This window comes from Lipotes vexillifer, unplaced genomic scaffold (assembly GCF_000442215.2).
Source record: "Lipotes vexillifer unplaced genomic scaffold, Lipotes_vexillifer_v1.1 scaffold182, whole genome shotgun sequence".
In the NCBI taxonomy this organism is placed as follows: domain Eukaryota; kingdom Metazoa; phylum Chordata; class Mammalia; order Artiodactyla; family Lipotidae; genus Lipotes; species Lipotes vexillifer.
This window is the reverse complement of record NW_006798798.1, coordinates 7,935,046-7,953,928: the sequence shown is the minus strand read 5'-3', so window position 1 is coordinate 7,953,928 and position 18,883 is coordinate 7,935,046. Positions and strand designations below refer to the sequence as shown.

Below are 18,883 nucleotides of genomic sequence, written 5' to 3'. Positions count from 1 at the left end.
AGGGAAAGATCTATTCTTGTCCCTATTTTACAAATGAGGAAACAGGCAGAGAGTGGTGAGGCCACTTGCCCAGGGTCACAGTTAATAAGAGGAGGAGCTTGGATTCAAACGTAGGCAAGCTCCCTGCAGAGCCTGCCTTCCCACTATGCTCAGCTGCCTCCCCCTTTGGCTATATGAACCATCTCACTTGCTTACTTGTTTACTGTTTGTCTCCCCCGATCCATTCAGCAGGGCTGTGAGGGCCCAGGCCTTGACTGTCCTCTGTGCAGCTGTGCTTCCGACGCTTGGAATGTAGTGATTCGAGAGAGAATCACTGTCTCCAGACCCCTCTGGAGGTTGCGAGGGTACCAACTCATTATTCTAAGAACTGCATCTATCCTGCCTTCCCTGTACAAATTATACCTCAGAAGAATCATATAGTTGCTGAAAGATAGTTTTTTTTTTCCTGCGGTACGCAGGCCTCTCACTGTTGTGGCTTCTCCCGTTGCGGAGCACAGGCTCTGGACGCGCAGGCTCAGCGGCCATGGCTCACGGGCCCAGCCACTCCGCGGCATGTGGGATCTTCCTGGACGGGGGCACGAACCCGTGTCCCCTGCATCGGCAGGCGGACTCTCAACCACTGTGCCACCAGGGAAGCCCAAGGATAGTTGTTTTTAGAAGAATTCCAGGGACGTCCCTGGCAGTCAAGTGGTTAAGACTCTGGGCTTCCAACGCAGGGGGCACAGGTTCAATCCCTGGTCGGGGAACTAAGATCCCGCATATCACGGGACGGCCAAAAAATAAAATAAAAATTAAAAAAAAAAAAAAAAAAAGGGAAGAATTCCAGCCAATAAATAACACAGAAATGACAGAAATGAGGACATCACTTCAATGTAACCTGTAATGACATAGGGGATCCAGGCAATGATCACGAATGGCTGCTGAGAGCTGAAAGGAAACGTATGGTCAAGGGTCAGGTTGCCACCATCTGAACCCTCTGAGTGCCCTTAGTATCACTCACACAGGGACAACCAGACATTTGATGCCTCCTAATGTATGCACACCTGGGAAGTGCCGTTACCAAAAGAAATTCAACCAGAATCTGATCAAGCTTCTATGCTGAACTTCAGTTTATAGGAAATATACATGCTAGAAAAACAGGTTAAAGGACACCAGAGGGGTGGTGTCCAAGCAGCTAAATCCAGGACGTGGGAAACTCTAAAGGACAAGTGACCTGGTTTCCTCCCAAAGTAAGCTGTAAGAAAAAAATAAGAGGGGAAACTTACAGATTAGAAAAGCCTGAAGAGGCACATCAACCAAATGCCACAGGAGGAGCCTGATTAACAAAACAACTGTTTTTAAAAAATATCTCTCTGATACAAAAGAAGTTAAAGATAGACTGGGCAGTTGATGCTGACTTTCTGCTAAATTTTTTAAGTGTAATAATACTTTTTTAAAGGTCCTGACTGCGTAGAGATACATTCCAAGGAGTTGGGATTGCTTCAAATAATCCAAGGTGGGAAGGTATGGAATTAAAAAAAAAACAAAAACAGGGACTTCTCTGGTGGCACAGTGGATACAACTCCATGCTCCCAATGCAGGGGGCCCAGGTTCAATCCCTGGTCAGGGAACTAGATCCCACATGCATGCTGTAACTAAGAGTTTGCATGCCACAACTGAGGAGCCGGCAAACCACAACTAAAGGGCCTGTGTGCTGCAACTAAGGAGCCTGCCTGCTGCAACTAACACCCAGCGCAACCAAATAAATAAATAAATATTTAAAAAGCAAACAAAAAACAAGAACTGGCTACATGTTGATAAATGTTGAAAAAAGGGGCTCAGCATACTTTTCATATGTTTGAAATATTCCATTAAAACAAAAGAAAACAAAATGAAAAGAAACAAACACTGCACTGGCTTCCTAGTGAACAAAACGCAAGCTCATCACCATGTCCAGAAAGGCCCCCCAGTCTGTCCGTCTCTCCCATCTCGCAGCCTTGCTCTCTGTGCCCCAGCCACACCAGCCTCCCTGTGCTGCAGGAATACACCACATACACTGACACTTTGGAGGCCCTGTCCTGGCTTGTTCCTGTCTCGGACCCACTAGCCCGGAAAACTACATGGTGGTCCTTCCCTGACCACCCCGTAAGCCACTCTCCCGCCACGCTGCAAGCCCTTCAACGACCCCACTTTCTCTTCTCAGACCTCATCACTGCCAGGTCCTCTATTATACATCTATTTGATGATTGCCTGTCCTTCCCTCAGGACACAAACTCCAAGGGAACAGGCGCTTTATTTTGTTCATCGCTGTATCCTGAGCACTTCAAATGGAGCGTGCAAACAGTAGGGGCTCAATATATATGTGCTGAACAAGTGAATGAAGTGCCACGTGCCCTCAGTCAAGGACTTTTAATGCTGTGTGCGACTAAGGAGGTCGCCTGCCTCACAGGGCTGTTGTGGAGGCTGGATGGGACAGCACGCACGTGGAGAGCTTAGACCACGACTGGCTTGCAGGAGGGGTTCCACAGATATTAGCTCTGACCCCATCACCACTATCACTTTTCCTACCGAGGGAGGGTTTCAAGTGCCAGGACCTGGGGAGCTGCCGACCTTTCAGGGTAGACAAGACTTACCTCCGGGGCGTGCCGTCGTCGAAAGGCGGGATGATGACCACCTTGACGGTGACGGAGGTGCGCAGCAGGTCGATCATCTGGTCGTGGGTCAGCGTGACCACGGCCACTTTGCAGATCTCCACCAGGCGGCTGCCCTGCCGGAGGCCGGCCTGCCAGGCAAACCCGTAGTCCTCCACCTCGGCCACGGTCCCGTCGTACTTCACGTGGAAGCCCAGCTGCCCGAGCCCGTTCCGCCGCAGGGTCATGTCCACCGTCTCCCAGCCATTGGTCATCACCTGCAGGCAACACGTGGGGTCTAGCCTCACAAGCTGCTCGGGGTCAGCTCTTGTGGGAGATTCCTGGTCAGATCCTGCCCTTTGAGGCCAAAGACCCTGCTGACCCCCGTCTACCCTCCCAGGTGATGTCGGGGTACAGGAACGCAAACACCCACCTAGTCCCAGCCAGGGGTTCCTGACTTGTGGAGAAACGTGGATACCTCACACAGAGGTGGCGGTCATGAGCTGTGATCTCCAAATGCCCTCCCCCCACCCCCCGCCCCGCCGGTGGTGGTCTCTGGGACTTGTTCTGGCCAATGAAGTGTGAATGGAACTGGCATACTGTCTGGGCTGGGGCATTTCACTGCCAATTCAAGACCCTTTGCAGGCCTTTCCCCTCAGCCACAGCCTCTAGGATTATTCCGGAGAGTGGCTGTTTGGTCAGCTAGAGTCCCGAAGTTAGAATAATGTGGAGCACAGGCACCAGCTGAACCTAAGATGGATACGTGGTGGGAGTGACATAAACTTTTGTTATCTGAAGCCACTAATAATGCATCCTGACCGATGCGGTGACTGTGACCAGAGTAAAAGCCAGAGAGGCAACAGACCAGAGATCCTGCGACCTTTTCTCGGTTGGGGGCTCGGGCCATATTTTTTACTTCATGACATCATTCTTAGAGGTACAAACCCCTTCCCAATCTCCTTCCCAGACCGTCCCCCATCCTGGAGCCGACCAGACCACACACGGCCATGCCTCCAATTTACTCCCTGCTTCATTTGTATGAGACTTTCGTCATGATTACCGTAGATATGAGAAGCCACTGAACAGAACCCCTGGTTCTTCAGCATGTCCTTAGGGATTCCCTCCTCTTCCTGGGACAAAAAGATTAACTTAAGCCGTAGCTGTTAAACAAGTTACATCAAGATTTGTCTGCCCTATCCTAAAACTGCATTAAGGAAAGAGTTCGTGTAATGGTTCACATTTCCTATGAGAAGTCATTCCCTGGCTAGAAGGCTACCTGATGTACCTATTAGAGCAGCACAGTAAGAAAGAATTTCATGTCACAAGCCATGCTATGCATTCACACATTTACACACGTATCCATATACACAAAAATATTCCCTGCAATCCACACTGACATTCCCGAGTGTGGGTAGCGAGAAATGAGTTTGGATAGCAAAAGACTTACCTGAAAATGTAAACACATTTGTTCCTGGTCTGGACAGTGAGAATTCGGGAAGTGAGGAAACATGTAACACTGGAACAAAGCTCCACGAAACCAAGTCCTTCCCCACTGGGATCCACTTGGATACGTTTCAATCTTTTCTACGCTATCTTTGAGAATTGTTGATTGAGACCCAGTAATTGATTTCATAACCCAACTTGTTTACATGACAATAAGGAGTTACTGTTAATTTTTTATGTATGATAATGACAAAATAGTTATTTTTACAGAGCCCATATGTTTTAGAGATAAATATTGAGATGTTTACCGATGAAATGATAGGATGTCTAGGATTTGTTTCAAAATAATCAGGGGAAGAGAAGGGAGGGAAGGGAAAATCAAGACGGGCCACGGGCTGGTAACTATGGAAACTGGTGATGGAGCTACAAGTTCACTATGTGAGTCTTTTTACTTCTCTGTATGTTTGAAAATTTCCACGGTTAATAAGTTTAAAAAAGTTGGTTGGAAAGGAAAGTCTACTGTTCAGTGCCTCAGCAGAGAAAGTTGTGGGTGGCTCCATCCTAGACGACTACTTGTGCTTTGGGAGTCAAAATTCTTCTCCCCTTTGAAGCCGTCACCCTTGTGTCCGAAGAATTTGGCTGCGGGTGATTCACAGGAGAGTCCTGTGTGTCCGTGCCTGTGCCCGATTAGGCGGCACCAGCCCTGGGAGTCCCGGGCTGTTCCGAGAGCCAGCCCCCCGCAGAGGCCCCGACGGCTCAGGCACTGCTGTGCAGGACTGCTAAGTGCCTTCTACTCTCCACCCTCCCCTTCCTCCTTTGAGTAATGAGACTCCCCTGCCCACCGCAAATCAAGAGTTTTGATGGGTGCATGGCCACCTGGTTAGGGACCACATTTCTCAGCTCCCCTTGCAGCTGGGTGTGGACATGTCTTGGTTTTGGGCAGTGATGGAACAGTGTTTTTAAAAATAAAATTGCTTGTACTCCACGCTCACACTTTCTCCCTTCCTGCAGACAGGAACATGCATATGGAGTGACTCCACGTTGACCATGCTGAAAAGTACAATATCGAAGGGAAAGAAGGAGCCACAGGAGGAAGGGACGTGAGTCCCTGAGCTATCTCTGCCAGCTTTGAGCAGCCTGAGCGCTAACTACAAAAAAAAAAAACTCCCATCTTATTTCAGCCACTGGATTTCTCAGTCTCTCTCTCTCTTTCTTTTAGCAGCTCAGCCTGCAACTACCCAGTATGGCTGCTTTGGGTCATTTTGGATGGGGGAGACAGCCAGTAGGGGAACTCGGGCTGCTCTGGCTTAGTGTCCTGAAACTTCTGTGCCATTTGCTTTTGTTTACAATCCGAAGGCAGCCCCACCCAAAGAAGAACACCATTCCTGATGTTCACAAGCTTCCAGAAAGGCTCCATGGCACACGGAACACCTTATGAGACCAAACACACAGTGAGTTCAGAGGAACCTCTGCTGTGTCATGCGGCCACCCTGCCCCCTTTAAAGCTAATTTTCTTGGGGACCGATCTTTGTGTGCCAGGCATTGGTTAAGTCCTTTCAATGCCCAATTTCTCTAACATCTCACTTACAACGTACATACAATAATTTGCTTGTTTCACAGCTGGGGAATCCGAGGCATGTCAATTGCCCAAGGTCATAAAGCAGATCTGACTCCTTAACTCTATCTTTTAGCCCCTGTGCTGCTTCCCCTGCCTTTTTTTTTTTTTCTCTTTTATTTATTTTCCCCCTCATTCTTCACCAGGATGATTCCTACTTACTGCTCTAGTTTCAGTTTAAGTCATTTCCTCAGGGAAGCCTCGCTCTACCCCGGGGCCAAGGCTCACCAGCTGGGGCGCTTGGTGGGTAATAGGAGATGCAGGCTGGTGAGAACCATGGTCAAATGGTGCACTCACACCCTGTGTAAAGGGGGCACCCAACACCCTGCTTCAGCTGACCCCTGACCAGTATAAACATAGGCCCTGGATAGCCAGATCCCCCAGTTTTTCAAAAGAAGCCAGAAAGCTAGGTTCATACGAAACCCTCGGAATGTTAAGCATTGGTAACTAATTAAATATGTCTGGGGGCTGCATCCCATCTGTGGGTTTGAGACCGCCCACCATGATAGGTTCCCCTGGCATCCTCAACATTCTGCCTTTTAGCCTCTTGGCACTTGTGATTCCTGTTCAGTGTCTGCCTCGGACGGGAGCCTGGGCCCACCGTGGCCACTGCTGAGTCCCAGCACTGCCCAGCCCAGGGCCCAGCACATAATAAAACCTGTCGACTTAACAAACAAAGGATGTCTGAATCCCAGCTGTGCCGGGAGAGGGTGTGGACCCCTCACCCTGGAGGACTTCACAAAGAAAGACTCACCTTGTGAGCCATTTAAGATGGGCCTGTCCCTTCACAGAAGATGGCTTATATCATCACTTCCTGGCTGCCCGGTTTCTCAGTGGGCTTTGGGGCATTGAGATTGTGAGGGGGGCTGTGGAAATGTGCTCTAAAAGCACTGCACCAACAGTAGGCACGGGGGTGGGCGTGGGACAGAGAGGGTGTGGGTAAACCATGTAGCCTGGCACAGTGCCTGGCACGGTCACTGCTCAAGAAACGCAAGCTGCCGTCAGGATTTTGGGAGGAAGACCTCTCATGTTTAAGAACCCAGGCTCTTAACTCACTCTGGGCCCTGGGCAAGTCCCTTTACCTCTCTGGGTCTCAGCTTCCTCATCTGTGAATCGGGGGTGATAACAGTATCTCCCTCACTGGGCTTTTGGGAAGAAGAAATGCAAGGTTGTGCAAGGCTGCGAGCAGTCAGACAGTCAGCCCCCCATGAATGGCCACTTTTGCTATTACTACAGGGTAGCACACATGCGAGCATGCAGTCCACGGTCACTGAGTGCCTACTGCACACCAGACGCTGGCCTAGGTGCTGAGGACACAGCGGCAAACAACAAATACGTAAAAATACATGTCAGGTGGCGGTAGGTGCTATCGAGAAAATTAAAGCAGGGAAAGTGGGTGGAATAAACTCAGGGCCAAGTTGGGGAGGGGAGTTTGCAATTTTGGATAATGAGGCCTCACTGACAGGTGACATCTGACTAAAGGCATATAGAAGGGGAGGGAGCCATGTGGGGATGCGGGAGAGTGTTCCAGCAAGAGGGCACAGTCAGTGCAAAGGCCCTGAGGCTGGATGCCTGATGAGCACACTCTGGAAGCAGCAGAGGTCTGTGTGCCTGGAGCACAGAGAGCAATGGGGGACAAGATCAGAGAGGCTGACAGAGAGGCCATGCAGGGCCTCATGGGCCACCGTAAGGAACTGGGCTTTTACCCAGAGTGAGCTGAGGGGTTTGAGCAGAGCAGTGACATGATCGGATCCCTCTGACGACCTCACTGAGAAGAGACCACAGGGAAGCAAGTGTTGATGCAAAGGAGACCAGCGAGGAGGCTACCGGATAGGCCAGGAGGGGCTATGGAAGGGGGAGTAGTGTAGCCTGCCTACTGGAGACGGAGCTGACAGATTGGATGTGGATGTGGGAGAAAGCGGAGTGAGGCTGATGCCGAGGCCTCTGATCCCACAGATAAGTGATGGGCTTGTCCTCTGCTGAGACAGGAGAACCCTGGGAGGCATGGGGAAGGAAACTAGGGGCTTGCTTTTAGACATGTTAAGTTTCAAGGTCGAGTGGAGATTCCAGGCAAGCAGTTAGTTGTCAGCCTCAAGTCTGGGCACAAACAGGTTTTGGAGTCAGAAAAATCTGGATTCAGATCCCAGTCTGCCACCTACTGTATGACCTTCTGTGAGTATCTATACCTCTCTGAACCTTGCATTTCTCATGTCAAGTGGGGATAAAAACAGTGCCTACATTCCACGGGGTGGGTGAAGAACTGTGAGGTCACACACGTAAATGGCTCATTAGCACAGAGTCAGGGTTCAGTCATCTCATTCAACTAACTAACTAATTAGCATTTACTGACCACCTACTATGTGCCAGCTCTGATCTGTGCATATGAGATAAGCAAGTGAGCTAAACAGTCAGAGGCCCTCGTTCACGGACCTCACATACTAATGGGAAATCTACACACAAGCTACTGTGGTAGTCTAAGGCGGGGCATGAATTTTGGAGTCAGGGAAGTTGAGAGCAGGGCTTTACCAATCCAACTGAACTCAAAGAGCAAGTGCAAAGGCCTAGAAGGGTGAGGACAGCCAGTTGTCACAGTGGCCTCTGGAGGTCACGGCCTCCCAAGTCAGGCCAGCTTGCCTGGGCCACATAACTCATTCAATCCTTAAAACTTTTACATGATGTAGGATGATTACTGTTCCCATTTTTCAGATGGGGAAACTGAGTCACCCAGCAGTTAAGTAACAGGGTGAGGTTACACAGCTGGTAAGTGGCAGTGCCGGGAGTTGAAGCCAGGCCTTCCGATTCAAGAACCTGTGTTAACTCCCGTGATACACTGCCTTCTCTATTCCACGCATGACATGCCATTCTGCTAAACCCACTGAGAGCCAATCACCAACCACAGCATTCCTTCACATGGGGCTCAGATGTGGCCTTAGTACTTCTTAGCCCAATGCATCAAACAGCCATTACCCACCAAGTTGTCTTCTGACTTGAAACCAGTCTGCTACCCTTGGATTGGCAACAGTCTGAGCCTGAGCTACCGAGAGCTTAGGGTTAAGATTTTTATCCAGACTGTGAGTCTTTGTTTTTTAACAGGAGATGTTAAACCACTCACGTTTATTGTGATTACTGATGTGGAATTATTCCTGCCATATAATTTTCTGTTTGTTTTGTTTCTTTTATTATGCTTTTGTATACTCCCCACCGCAACATCCTGTTTCTGCCCTATATTTTAATGGTCTGGAAACCTTTTATTCTGTTTTAGTTCTTCTGGAAAGTATCCTTACATTTTGAACATGAGTTTAAACTTATCTTTCCTATCAACATCTTGAGTGAGTAAATATGCCTTTCGTCCTCGCAAGGTGATGGCACGGAGAGCCTCGGACACCTTCCCCAGAAAGAACCCAGGCTGTGGGACCCACTAGACCCCTGGTGTGTAAGTGACAATTCTGATTCTCTTGGGGCCGAGGAGTGTCCTGGCCTAACTGACTGGGCTCAGGGAGGCATTTTGGTGGTTCCTAAGGCCTCTGCCAGACCATGGAACTGCAGCACCCTTGAGAAGCTCTCTCCCTTACCTTCAGCCTCTGGACAATTTCCCTTATGTCCTCCACAGAACCCTCAGAGGCCTTTAGGAAGATGTGGTCCCCTCGCCCGTAGAAGATTTTGAGCGTCGAGGAGTCTGGGGTCCAGCCGATGACATCCCCGCAGTAGCAGTTGAACACCACCTCCTTGGTGCGTAGATCCAGGAGCACCACAAACTCGTTGGAAATTCCCAAAATGCAGTCGATTTCTACCCCCTGGGCGAAGTCCTCAGCCGCCACCCTCCAGGCAATGGCCCCAGCACTGTGCTGCTCAGCGCCTGCCCGGGCTTTGGTCTTCTCCTTCTTCTTGGAGGTCAGGGAGATGAGGTTGAACTTGCCGGTGGAGTCAATGGGTGTGTTGGAGACACAGTTTTCAGCCAGGTCCTTGAGGTACTCCTGGCGGGTCCTGGTGGCCATGGTGTGGAACTTGTCGGACTTGTGCGCAGCATTCTCAGCATTAATCACCTTGGCCAGCAAGAAGTCTCTGAAGACATCAGACTTGCGGAATGTGGTTCCACTGGGGATGGGGGGTCCGAAAGGAGGAGCGTCTTTGGATCGGGTCACAGCCATACTGAGGAGGGAGAAATTATTTAGATGGTAGAAAGACAGGCACTTGAGAGTTCCTTTAGAAAGACAATACACGACCAGAAGGAGGAGTTACCTTTCTAAGAACGAAGTCTACGTCTAACTAGTAAGTTGTCAGCCGACTAGACTGGAAACTGGAGAAAGTCTTAGGGCACATGCATGCATTTTTACTTCCTATACAACAGATGTTAGAACATCCACTGATATTCAAAGGATAATTTTCCTAGCATTGTTCAACTTCAGTTAATCTTGTTTTACATACATACAGGCTTGCGGTAAATTATAGTTTGGCAAAAATTCACCCCTTCCTCTCTACCTTTGTGGGCAGGTACATCCCCACCCCATTGAGCCTGAGCCTGGTCATGTGACTTGATTTGGCCAATGGCTTTCGAGCAAAGGCACAAATGTGTGTGCGGGCCAGGCCTGCCTCCTATGCACCTGCCCTCGCCATGACGTGAACATGCCCCGGGGCCTACTGGTCCAGGAGGATGAGGACACCTGGAGCAGACCTGCAGCCAGGGCCAGCCAGACCTCAGCTGACCTGCAGATGTGTGAGCCAAGAAGAAATGATAATGTTTGTGAGCCACTGAGCTTCGGGGTGGTTTGTTAAGCAGCATTATTGTAGGAACACCTGAATGATGTGGCACGTTCTGTAATTTACTTCTTTCAGACGTTTGTGTAAGACTAACACACTTTGTAAATCATCTCTACAAAGGTTGTTCTGAAAATTCATTGTATGGGGAAGTTAGGATGGGGCTCTTCCTACTTCAGTTTTAACTGAGATGCTATTATGATAGAAATCAGATAGCAACTGAGTGAGAAAGTAAAAAGGAAATGGTCTAAAACCTGTTCCCCCAAATAACCTTCTCACCCACAATGCAAATTAGAGAGGGAGGATCTCATTGGGAGGAAAATCTTTGGAGAAAGTGGCCCCATGAATAGGGGCTGTCCCTAGGTGGCCCTTATATTTGGGAGGAGACTTGGGTCTGCTCCTGCCTGGGAGATCTAGAAGGTGGGCAGGGAGCCCCCGCAGAGCCCAGAGAGCATGCAGCCAGCTGTGACCAGAGCCCCAGTGACATTTCCCTGTCTCCAGTTTTCTCCTTGTGCTCCAACCCTGGACAGGTCAGAAACTGGCAGTGAGCAGGCCTGGGGGAGGGGAAGTGCAAGGCGGAGAAACAGAGGACAGGGAAGCAGGCTCCCCATCCACTGAGGTTCCCAGGCAGAGGCAATCCTGAAGAGGCAGGAGATTTGCTGATAAGTCAAGTTTAGACTTGAGGAACCTCGTTTGTGACATTCGAGACTCAGTGGCTACAAGTTAGACGATTTCTAGTATCAGGCAGAAAGGCTATAGCACCTGCCAGAGTGAACACCCAGGGGGCAGGGGAAGACAACTCTCAAGGAAAGACATTTAAAGGGGCTCCAGAGACACCATGAGTTGTGCTGTTTACATAATGACGATTAAAAAACAGTATGAGGTGCTGAAAACGAGGTTTTTCTTAGAGAGTACTGCATGCACCTTCTATAAAAATGTCAGCTTGTGATTACGGTGTTGGGAGAGATTTCATAGTGTAAGACAATTTTTAAAATAATGAGATTCTTGATTAAAACCTGTTTTGTGAAACCCAACCACAATGAAAGGCTTGTTCAGGTTTCGACTCCCAAGCCCCCACCCAACTTGACAAGGGGACAGGGTGACATTCATGCATTTGTTTGACCAGCGCTTCTGGGACGCCCCCCTCTTAGGCCCTGGGGGTTTAGTGTTCTGGGAAGGCCGCTGTGAGGAAGAGAAATTACACTGGGATCGGCAGCTGAGTAGGAGACAGAGGAAGAGCTAAGGGGAGGGCCGTGCAGGCAGTGGGCGTGGGAGGAACAAGGCCCGACAGGAAAGAGCACGCGCAGAGCAAGGTGAGGCCGGGGTGCCGGGAGCCCAGGCAGTGAAGGGTGGAAGGCTGATGAGGTCACCAGGGACCAGGCCAGGCAGGGCCGTGATGGCGAGTTAGCGCTTTTCATCCCGAAACAAGCAACCATTTTACCATCTGGGCTGGCTATTCACCACCTGTGCTCCCAGACGCAGTCTCTACCATTTTCTGCCCTGGAAGGTGGGTTTCTACAGGCTGTGCGAACTTCACTGGGTTCCCCTGGCCAGGCTATGGGAAGGGGAGAGGAGAGAGGGTGGAGTATTTATTTCTCTTCACTGCCTCCCTGCTGGGCTCGGACGGCGGCAGTGGCTGTAGTCCTGGGCCCTTTACTCGACAGCCACAGCTTCTGCTGCGCAGCCCCTCTTCCAAAGCCACAGCTCTCCCTAGTTTCCAGAAACTTCTCCCATCCCCTCTGACCTCATCCCTGGGGGTGGGGCTCCCTGCTGTTGCTGGTCCCTGGATGTCTCATTTTCCTGTATTGGTTCCCTTAACATACCCACACCTATTAGTCTGTTCATTAATCCCTCAGTTAAAACCCAGAGTGGGGGGCACCTGCTTCTTGTGGGTCCCTGATGAATGCAGGTGCCAGGCTGACAATCTGTAAGGATCACCGTGGCTGCCCCATGAAGAAAGGGATGGACGGGACCAGAGAATGTGCAGGAGACCATGGAGGAAGCTACTGCAGACCCAGCTGGGTCAGGCCAGACCCCTCGCTCTCCACTTCCACGGTTCACTGGCCAGTGAAACCTTCTCTACATCCCGGGAATGCGTGTGGGCAGGTGCCACCCACCTGGGCTCAGCTGATGCCCCAGAGCCAGCACAGGTGTTCAATACCGATTAAAGTAATGATTTAAACTTGAACAGGCAGACCAAGAAGAAACAGATTCCTACCAATGGGTAGGTTTGACAGAAAAAGGCATTTCCCGGTGGAGAGAGGTTCTTCAAAGGCCACACAAACCAGGCAGCTTTCCCTCGGTGGGAAACCCTGTGGGCGTGGCCTTGCCTCCAGGCAGGGGGATGGATAAGACAACCTTGCCAGTCTCTCTACTGTAATTAAAGCCGTGTTCAGACTGTGCTTTACAGATGTGAATGGCTCTGCAACTTCTTCATTCAGGACGTGGCTGCTTGTAGTGACAGATTTGGGCTCTTCCCGTAGTCCTGATTCATGATTTTAAGAATTATGAAACTGCAAGCTGCTGAAGGTTTCTGGACAATCAGAACAGCTGGTCCCTCACTTCCCCAGCAGGAGGGATGGGGTTTCCCCAGCCCACAGGCTGCAGGGATGCTGGTGCGCTATGCACAAAGTATGCACTTGAAGCGAGCGGGAAAGGGCGGCACCTCCTTATGCAGCCAGGAGATGGTGCGACCACCAGGTCACCTGGTCGCTGTAGCTCAGTATTTCTAGAACACTCACATTGATTTATTCAACAACTATCTTCTCAGGGCCTACAATGTTTGGGCCAGGCATGTGTCTAGTTGGCAAAGGTGTCTTTGCGGTCCTCTACATGGCAAGCGCCAGGCCAGCATAGATGTATGAAGGTGAGTATGACGTGGGGTTACCCTCGAGGGAGGCGAGAGTCACATCAACAGTTTGTTCCTACAGGGTGATGAGTGCTGAGACAGAAACGTGTTTGGGGACACCAGAGCGGGGGTGGGGGGCACAGGGGAAGGTCTTTCCAGAGAGCAGCTGCGTGTGGGGAAGGAGAGGAGGGGAGGAAAGGGGTTGTAGGAGGGGCAGCTTTGGTTGTATCTCTAATATTTTCTTTCTTCAGAAATAAAGGGAGGGCTGCATCAAATATGGCAAAATGTTAACATCTGTTAGATTTGGTGGTAGGCACATGGGTGTCTGTTATCCTCTGTACTTTTCAGAACGTTTAAAACGTTGCATAATAAAAATATTTCAAATTAAACTGCAAAAAAAACAAGAAAGCTTCGAGCGTCAGAAAACGAGAGATCGTTCTGGAAACCACGTGAAGGCCGGCCTGGAAAGGCAGGAGGTCAGCTGCAGGCTCCTGCGATAACCCAGGTAGGAGAGGGGAGCTCACAGTTAGGAGAAAGGGGAGAAAGGCCCACCCAGCAGCCCCCTGCTTCTGATGTGCTACAGGAGGGCTGTGTCCTTCTGTGTCCGTGTGTATGTGTGTGTGAGCTCGAGAACATCTCCATCTTTGCTCACCAGAGCTACCTTTGAGCTGCTGAGGAACATCGACAGCATCTAAGTAACCTTAGGCCCACATGGAGCCTGGAGGTGCAGGGCCTCGTAGCTGCTGCTCCATCCCGGGAACAAATGGGTGGGGGTGAGGGAGGGGGGCTGCAGGCCTGGGCCTGGGCCATGTGAAGGCCCTGCCATGCGGTGTACTGGCTCCCAGCGGCCACTGGGCAACTCATCTAGCCTGGTGGTCAAACAGCACGTCCTGCATATTGGAATCCACCTCCCTTCTCTCACACAGTTGGCCAAGAAGAAACTGGTAGATTCTGGCAATTCCACCGAGACCACCCAGTGTACCTACGCACATACCCTTTGGCCCAGGAACTCCATGCTAGGGACTTTATCTATCCCAGCTGTGTACTTGGATGTGTGTGCAATGACAGTCTAAACTAGGTTATGGAGACTTCCCTGGCAATCCAGTGGTTAGGACTCAGTGCTTTCACTGCTGAGGGCCCGGGTTCAATCCCTGGTCAGGGAACTAAGATCCCACAAGCAGCACAGCATGGCCAAAACACAAAAACAAAAATCAAAAAACCCCCACAAAACTAGGTTATGCACTGCAGGGGGGAGTGTAACAGCAGGCAACAGGGAACAACCCAAATGCCCATTGATAAGGGATGGGGGGAGATTCTCAGGCATCCACGTGATGGACTAATATGCAGTCATAAAGAAGGAAGAGGCACTTTACGGACTGGTGTGCAAAGTTCTCAAAGGCTGTTGAGCGAAGAAATACAGGATGCAGAACAGTGTGTAGGACATGGTACCATGTGTGTTAAAAGGTGGAAAAGGAATACTTGTAAGCATTTGCCTGTATGGCCTGAAGGTATAAGGATACGTGAGAAATAGCTAATAGTAGTTGCCTCTATGACAGGCAACAGGGTGGTTGGCGGTCAGAGGTGAGAGGCCAGAGAGCTTTCTATTTGTCCTTTGGGGGCCGGCCATGCCCCCAGGTGAGAACTCGTGCTTGGGGAGGACGCTGAATGGGTCTGAGGCTTGTGTCACTACTTGATCTGTGAACGAAGAGAAGCCTCAGCTCTGCCTCCTGGGGGGGGCCCCTGCCTGCCCTGTCTCCATCCTTCCATATTCCGATTTTCCTATGCCTCTCAGCCCATGCGCCCTGTGCCCAGGCACAGCTGGTGGTCTTACTCTAGGATGGGCACGTGACTCCAAGCAGGTCAATGAGCCTCAATCCTGGGGCTTCTTTTCCTGGGAAAGGAAAGCTGTCTTTTTGCTGGATTTGCAGCTGGGAAGATGTTAAGCTTGGAGCTGCCAGCAAACGAAGCGACAAACAGGGAAGTGGAGCACATCCGGCTAGGCCTGAACGTGTCATTTATGAGAACCAATGTATATAACTGCCTTTTTTTTTTTTTTGTGGTACGCGGGCCTCTCACCGCCGCGGCCTCTCCCGTTGCAGAGCACAGGCTCCGGATGCGCAGGCCCAGCGGCCACGGCCCACGGGCCCAGCCGCTCCGCGGCATGAGGGATCCTCCCGGACCGGGACACAAACCCGTGTCCCCTGCATCGGCAGGCGGACTCCCAACCACTGCGCCACCAAGGAAGCCCTATAACTGCCTTTTTGAGGTGGGTTTTCTGTCACTTGCAACCAAAAGATTCCAGGCAAATACAAATCCCTGATGGTTTGCTTATTGAAACTGCGGGGACATGCCCCTTTCTGGTTAAGAATCACTCTCTCAGAAGGTGTGGGAAGGTGTGAACAGAGCTCCCCTACTGAAGCACAAACAAGAAACGCAGGAGGCAGCCCACCTGTCCCCCCCCTCCTCTCTCTGCCGCACGCTGTCCCCGCTCTCTCTCGCTGCCGCACACTGCCCGGATGCTGGAAACTAGCTTTTGTGGTCTCCGGTGCGTGCAGGGGTAGGGTGCAGGCGCGTACCTGTAGCAGACGCTATCGGTGCAGGGCTTGTGGACCCGGACAATGATGAAGACGTGCTGAAAGTGGGAGCGGATGTTCTTGGGGGTGAAAGGCAGCGCCCCGGGCTCCTGGAAGATGATCGTCACGATGTCGTTTCCTATGTGCCTCTTCCTTAGTAGCTGGTAAACGGCGGGGAGAGGAAAACGTCATGGTCGGCTCAAGGCTCACGATCCGCCCCATCACCTCTGCTGTCTCCTTCAATTCTCCCCCTCGCTCACTCTGCTCCAGCCACACTGGCCTCCTGCTGCCCCTCAAACACTCCAGAGACATTTCCTCCTCAAGGCCCCTGCCCTGACTCTTCCCGCTGCCTGGAACATTCTTCCCCCAGATCCCCACATGGCTTGCTCCCGCCCTCCCTCCTTCAGGTCTTGGCTGAAATGTCACCCTCCCACAAGGCCTTCGCTGACTGTCTTATCCATGATGTCACCCCCTCTGCTTTTCTGCCTTTATTACTTAACACTTGTTGACACTTAGTGTACAGCGGCTTCCCCTCTTCCTTTTGTTTCTTGTCTGTCTTTTCCCACTACCATGTCAGCTCCGTGAGAACAAGGGTTTTGTCTGCTTTGTTCGCTGCACCCTGCTGTATCCTCAGTGCCTAGAGCAGAGCCTGGCACATAGCAGCTGCTCAAGAAACATCTCTTGGAGAAGAGCATGGGCTGGCAGCTTTTGACTTGCTCAAGGCCATGCTCACAGACGATGGCAGAGTCAGACCTGAGACCGCTGGCAGGGCCCATCCCTGCTGCCGCCCCTTCCCTGGACACCTGAGTTGAGAAGACTGGGGCAGCAGCTTCAGACCAGCCCACAGGAGCCCTGTCCTTTCTCCCCTGCCTGTCACGGTCTCTGAGAAAAACTCTGTCATCTTTGTAGGCGATGATGTACTCACGACATTTTACCTGTTTGCTGAAATTACATTGTTCTTATTTGTACAAGTTTAGTCTTCATGTAACTGTTAGGAATTCCCATTGGCCACGTGAGATCCGCAGATGGGAGACACATGTAGTTCTATATGAGGTGGCCCGCTCTATATGAGGTGTGAAATCCAGTCACACAGAGTGGCACAACTCACACTGTTGAACTGTTAGCTCTTTATGTGTGTTTTACACTGGATTAAATTAAATTGCTAGATAAAAGTACCCATTTACTGTGGCCGGCCCGGTACTAGGCATTTTATACCCACATCTGAAAGCTACAACCTCGTTTCAACTTTTTAAAAAATTATTTATTTATTTATTTATTTTGGGGCTGCATTGGGTCTTCTTTGCTGCATGTGGGCTCTAGGGTGTGCGGGCTCAGTAGTTGTGGCTCGCCGGATCTAGAGTGCAGGCTAAGTAGTTGCGGTGCATGGGCTTAGCTGCTCCACGGCATGTGGGATCTTCCCGGACCAGGGATAGAACCTGTGTCCCCTGCATTGGCAGGTGGATTCTTAACAACCACGCCACCAGGGAAGTCCTCGTTTCATCTTTACAACAAGGCTGTGAGGCATTAACTCATCCTACCTCCTTTTACCGATGAGAAAAGTTAGGTTCCCGGGGGTTAAACGTCTTGCCCAAGTCACACAGTCATGGAGGGAAACAGCCAGGATTTGAACCCACTTCTGCTGGACTCCACAACCCAAGCTTTCCCCACCATGCCTCCCAGACATCCAGGAGTAGGTTTCTGTCTGCTTCCCGTGCGCCTCCCGCGTCGGGCCCTGACTCAAGCCCCAGTTTGATGCATGAGTGCAGGGTCCTTTCCCAATGACCCTGAGACATGGGTGCTACCATTCCACCCATTTTACAGAGGAGGGATCTGAGGCTCAGGGAGGTGAGATTACACAGCTAGGAAGTGGCAGAGAAAGAACTCCAACCCAGGCCTAATGACAGCAATGCTCTTACAGCTGCTATTAGGTGAACCTTCTGAAATCACTGATATTTGACCATTTTCGGCCAGTAAAATCTACAACATCACCTGTACCAATGGAAAAATATATATACACTAAACCATAAGTCTGTGGGGTTTCTGTTCATTAGAAACTGCTCCTGGACTGAGCATGCATGGTGCGTCCAGCTGAGGAGGCTCCTGGCGGTGGGCGTCAGCTGTTGCACCCACCTAGCACCTCCTCCTCTTCCTTCTGGCAGCCGTATCCATCCCCTTTGGGAAAGCACCTCCCTGATCTCTGTCAACGTTTCAAGCTGAGCTGACCTCACTCGCCCTCTCTAGGGGTGGGCATGTCCTTCAGGCTTGGCCAGTCAGCCCACTCCATCCCTGCCCTGGGCCTGGCAAGTGAGTGGTCCAATGAGATTCATTCCTGAAACGTTTCTGGGACTTCTGCAAGGCACAGCTCTCTTTCTCCCGTGGTAGCAAAGCTGGTGGGATGTAAGGCGAGGGCTGCTGGGGGGCGACTCTGCACTACTTGGGAATATCTGTGAATAAGGCCACTATGAAGAAAAGCAGAGGCGAGAAATGCAAAGAATTCCTAACATTGTTTAAGCTCCTGGATCCAGCCATACCTAAAGCTAGCCCTCTCCCAGTACTTGAGAATTACCTAACCCAGTAAATCCCATTTTTTGCTTTTGCCAGTTTGATTTGTGCTTCTATCACTTGCAGTCGAAATAATGTTGACTGATTCACTTTTTTTTCCCCCATAGAATCCCTGATGACTCAAGAGACTCTTGAGGGGAGTTGGGGTAGCAGGATGGCCAAGGAAACAGAAGAAAACTGACAGTGAATGACACCTGACCTAGTCTCCAACCCCCAGGGTGATGAGACCGTGATGCGGAGGGTCTCCAGGGCCAAAGGCCTCCACGTGCTGCACAGGTTTGCCAGGGGAGCCAGTGCCGGGCAGGCAGCCAGTTAACAGCTGTGGGGAGGGAGAGCGCCATGGCTTCAGCTGTGCACCCACTGGAATTCACTTGGGGCCCCCACCCTGGGCCCCACTGACCTGCTGCCTGTTGTTGGGGGTATAAGGGAGCAGGGTGGAGACGTGGAACATGATCTCATAGTCCTGGTACGTCGTGTA

At 50.9% G+C, this 18,883-nt stretch overlaps 1 protein-coding gene across 1 annotated transcript in view; it reads right to left on the bottom strand.

Moving 5' to 3' along the window:
- The window catches only part of SIPA1L3 (signal induced proliferation associated 1 like 3), a 96,795-nt gene that overhangs the window by 60,614 nt on the left and 17,298 nt on the right, over window positions 1-18,883 (bottom strand). Inside the window, exons 7-10 of the mRNA XM_007471106.1 lie at window positions 18,806-18,882; window positions 15,847-16,004; window positions 9,240-9,816; window positions 2,613-2,887 (exon numbers count right to left, since the gene is read on the bottom strand). Coding sequence (XP_007471168.1) covers window positions 2,613-2,887; window positions 9,240-9,816; window positions 15,847-16,004; window positions 18,806-18,882 — 1,087 coding nt within the window. The remainder of the gene's footprint in view (window positions 1-2,612; window positions 2,888-9,239; window positions 9,817-15,846; window positions 16,005-18,805; window position 18,883) is intronic.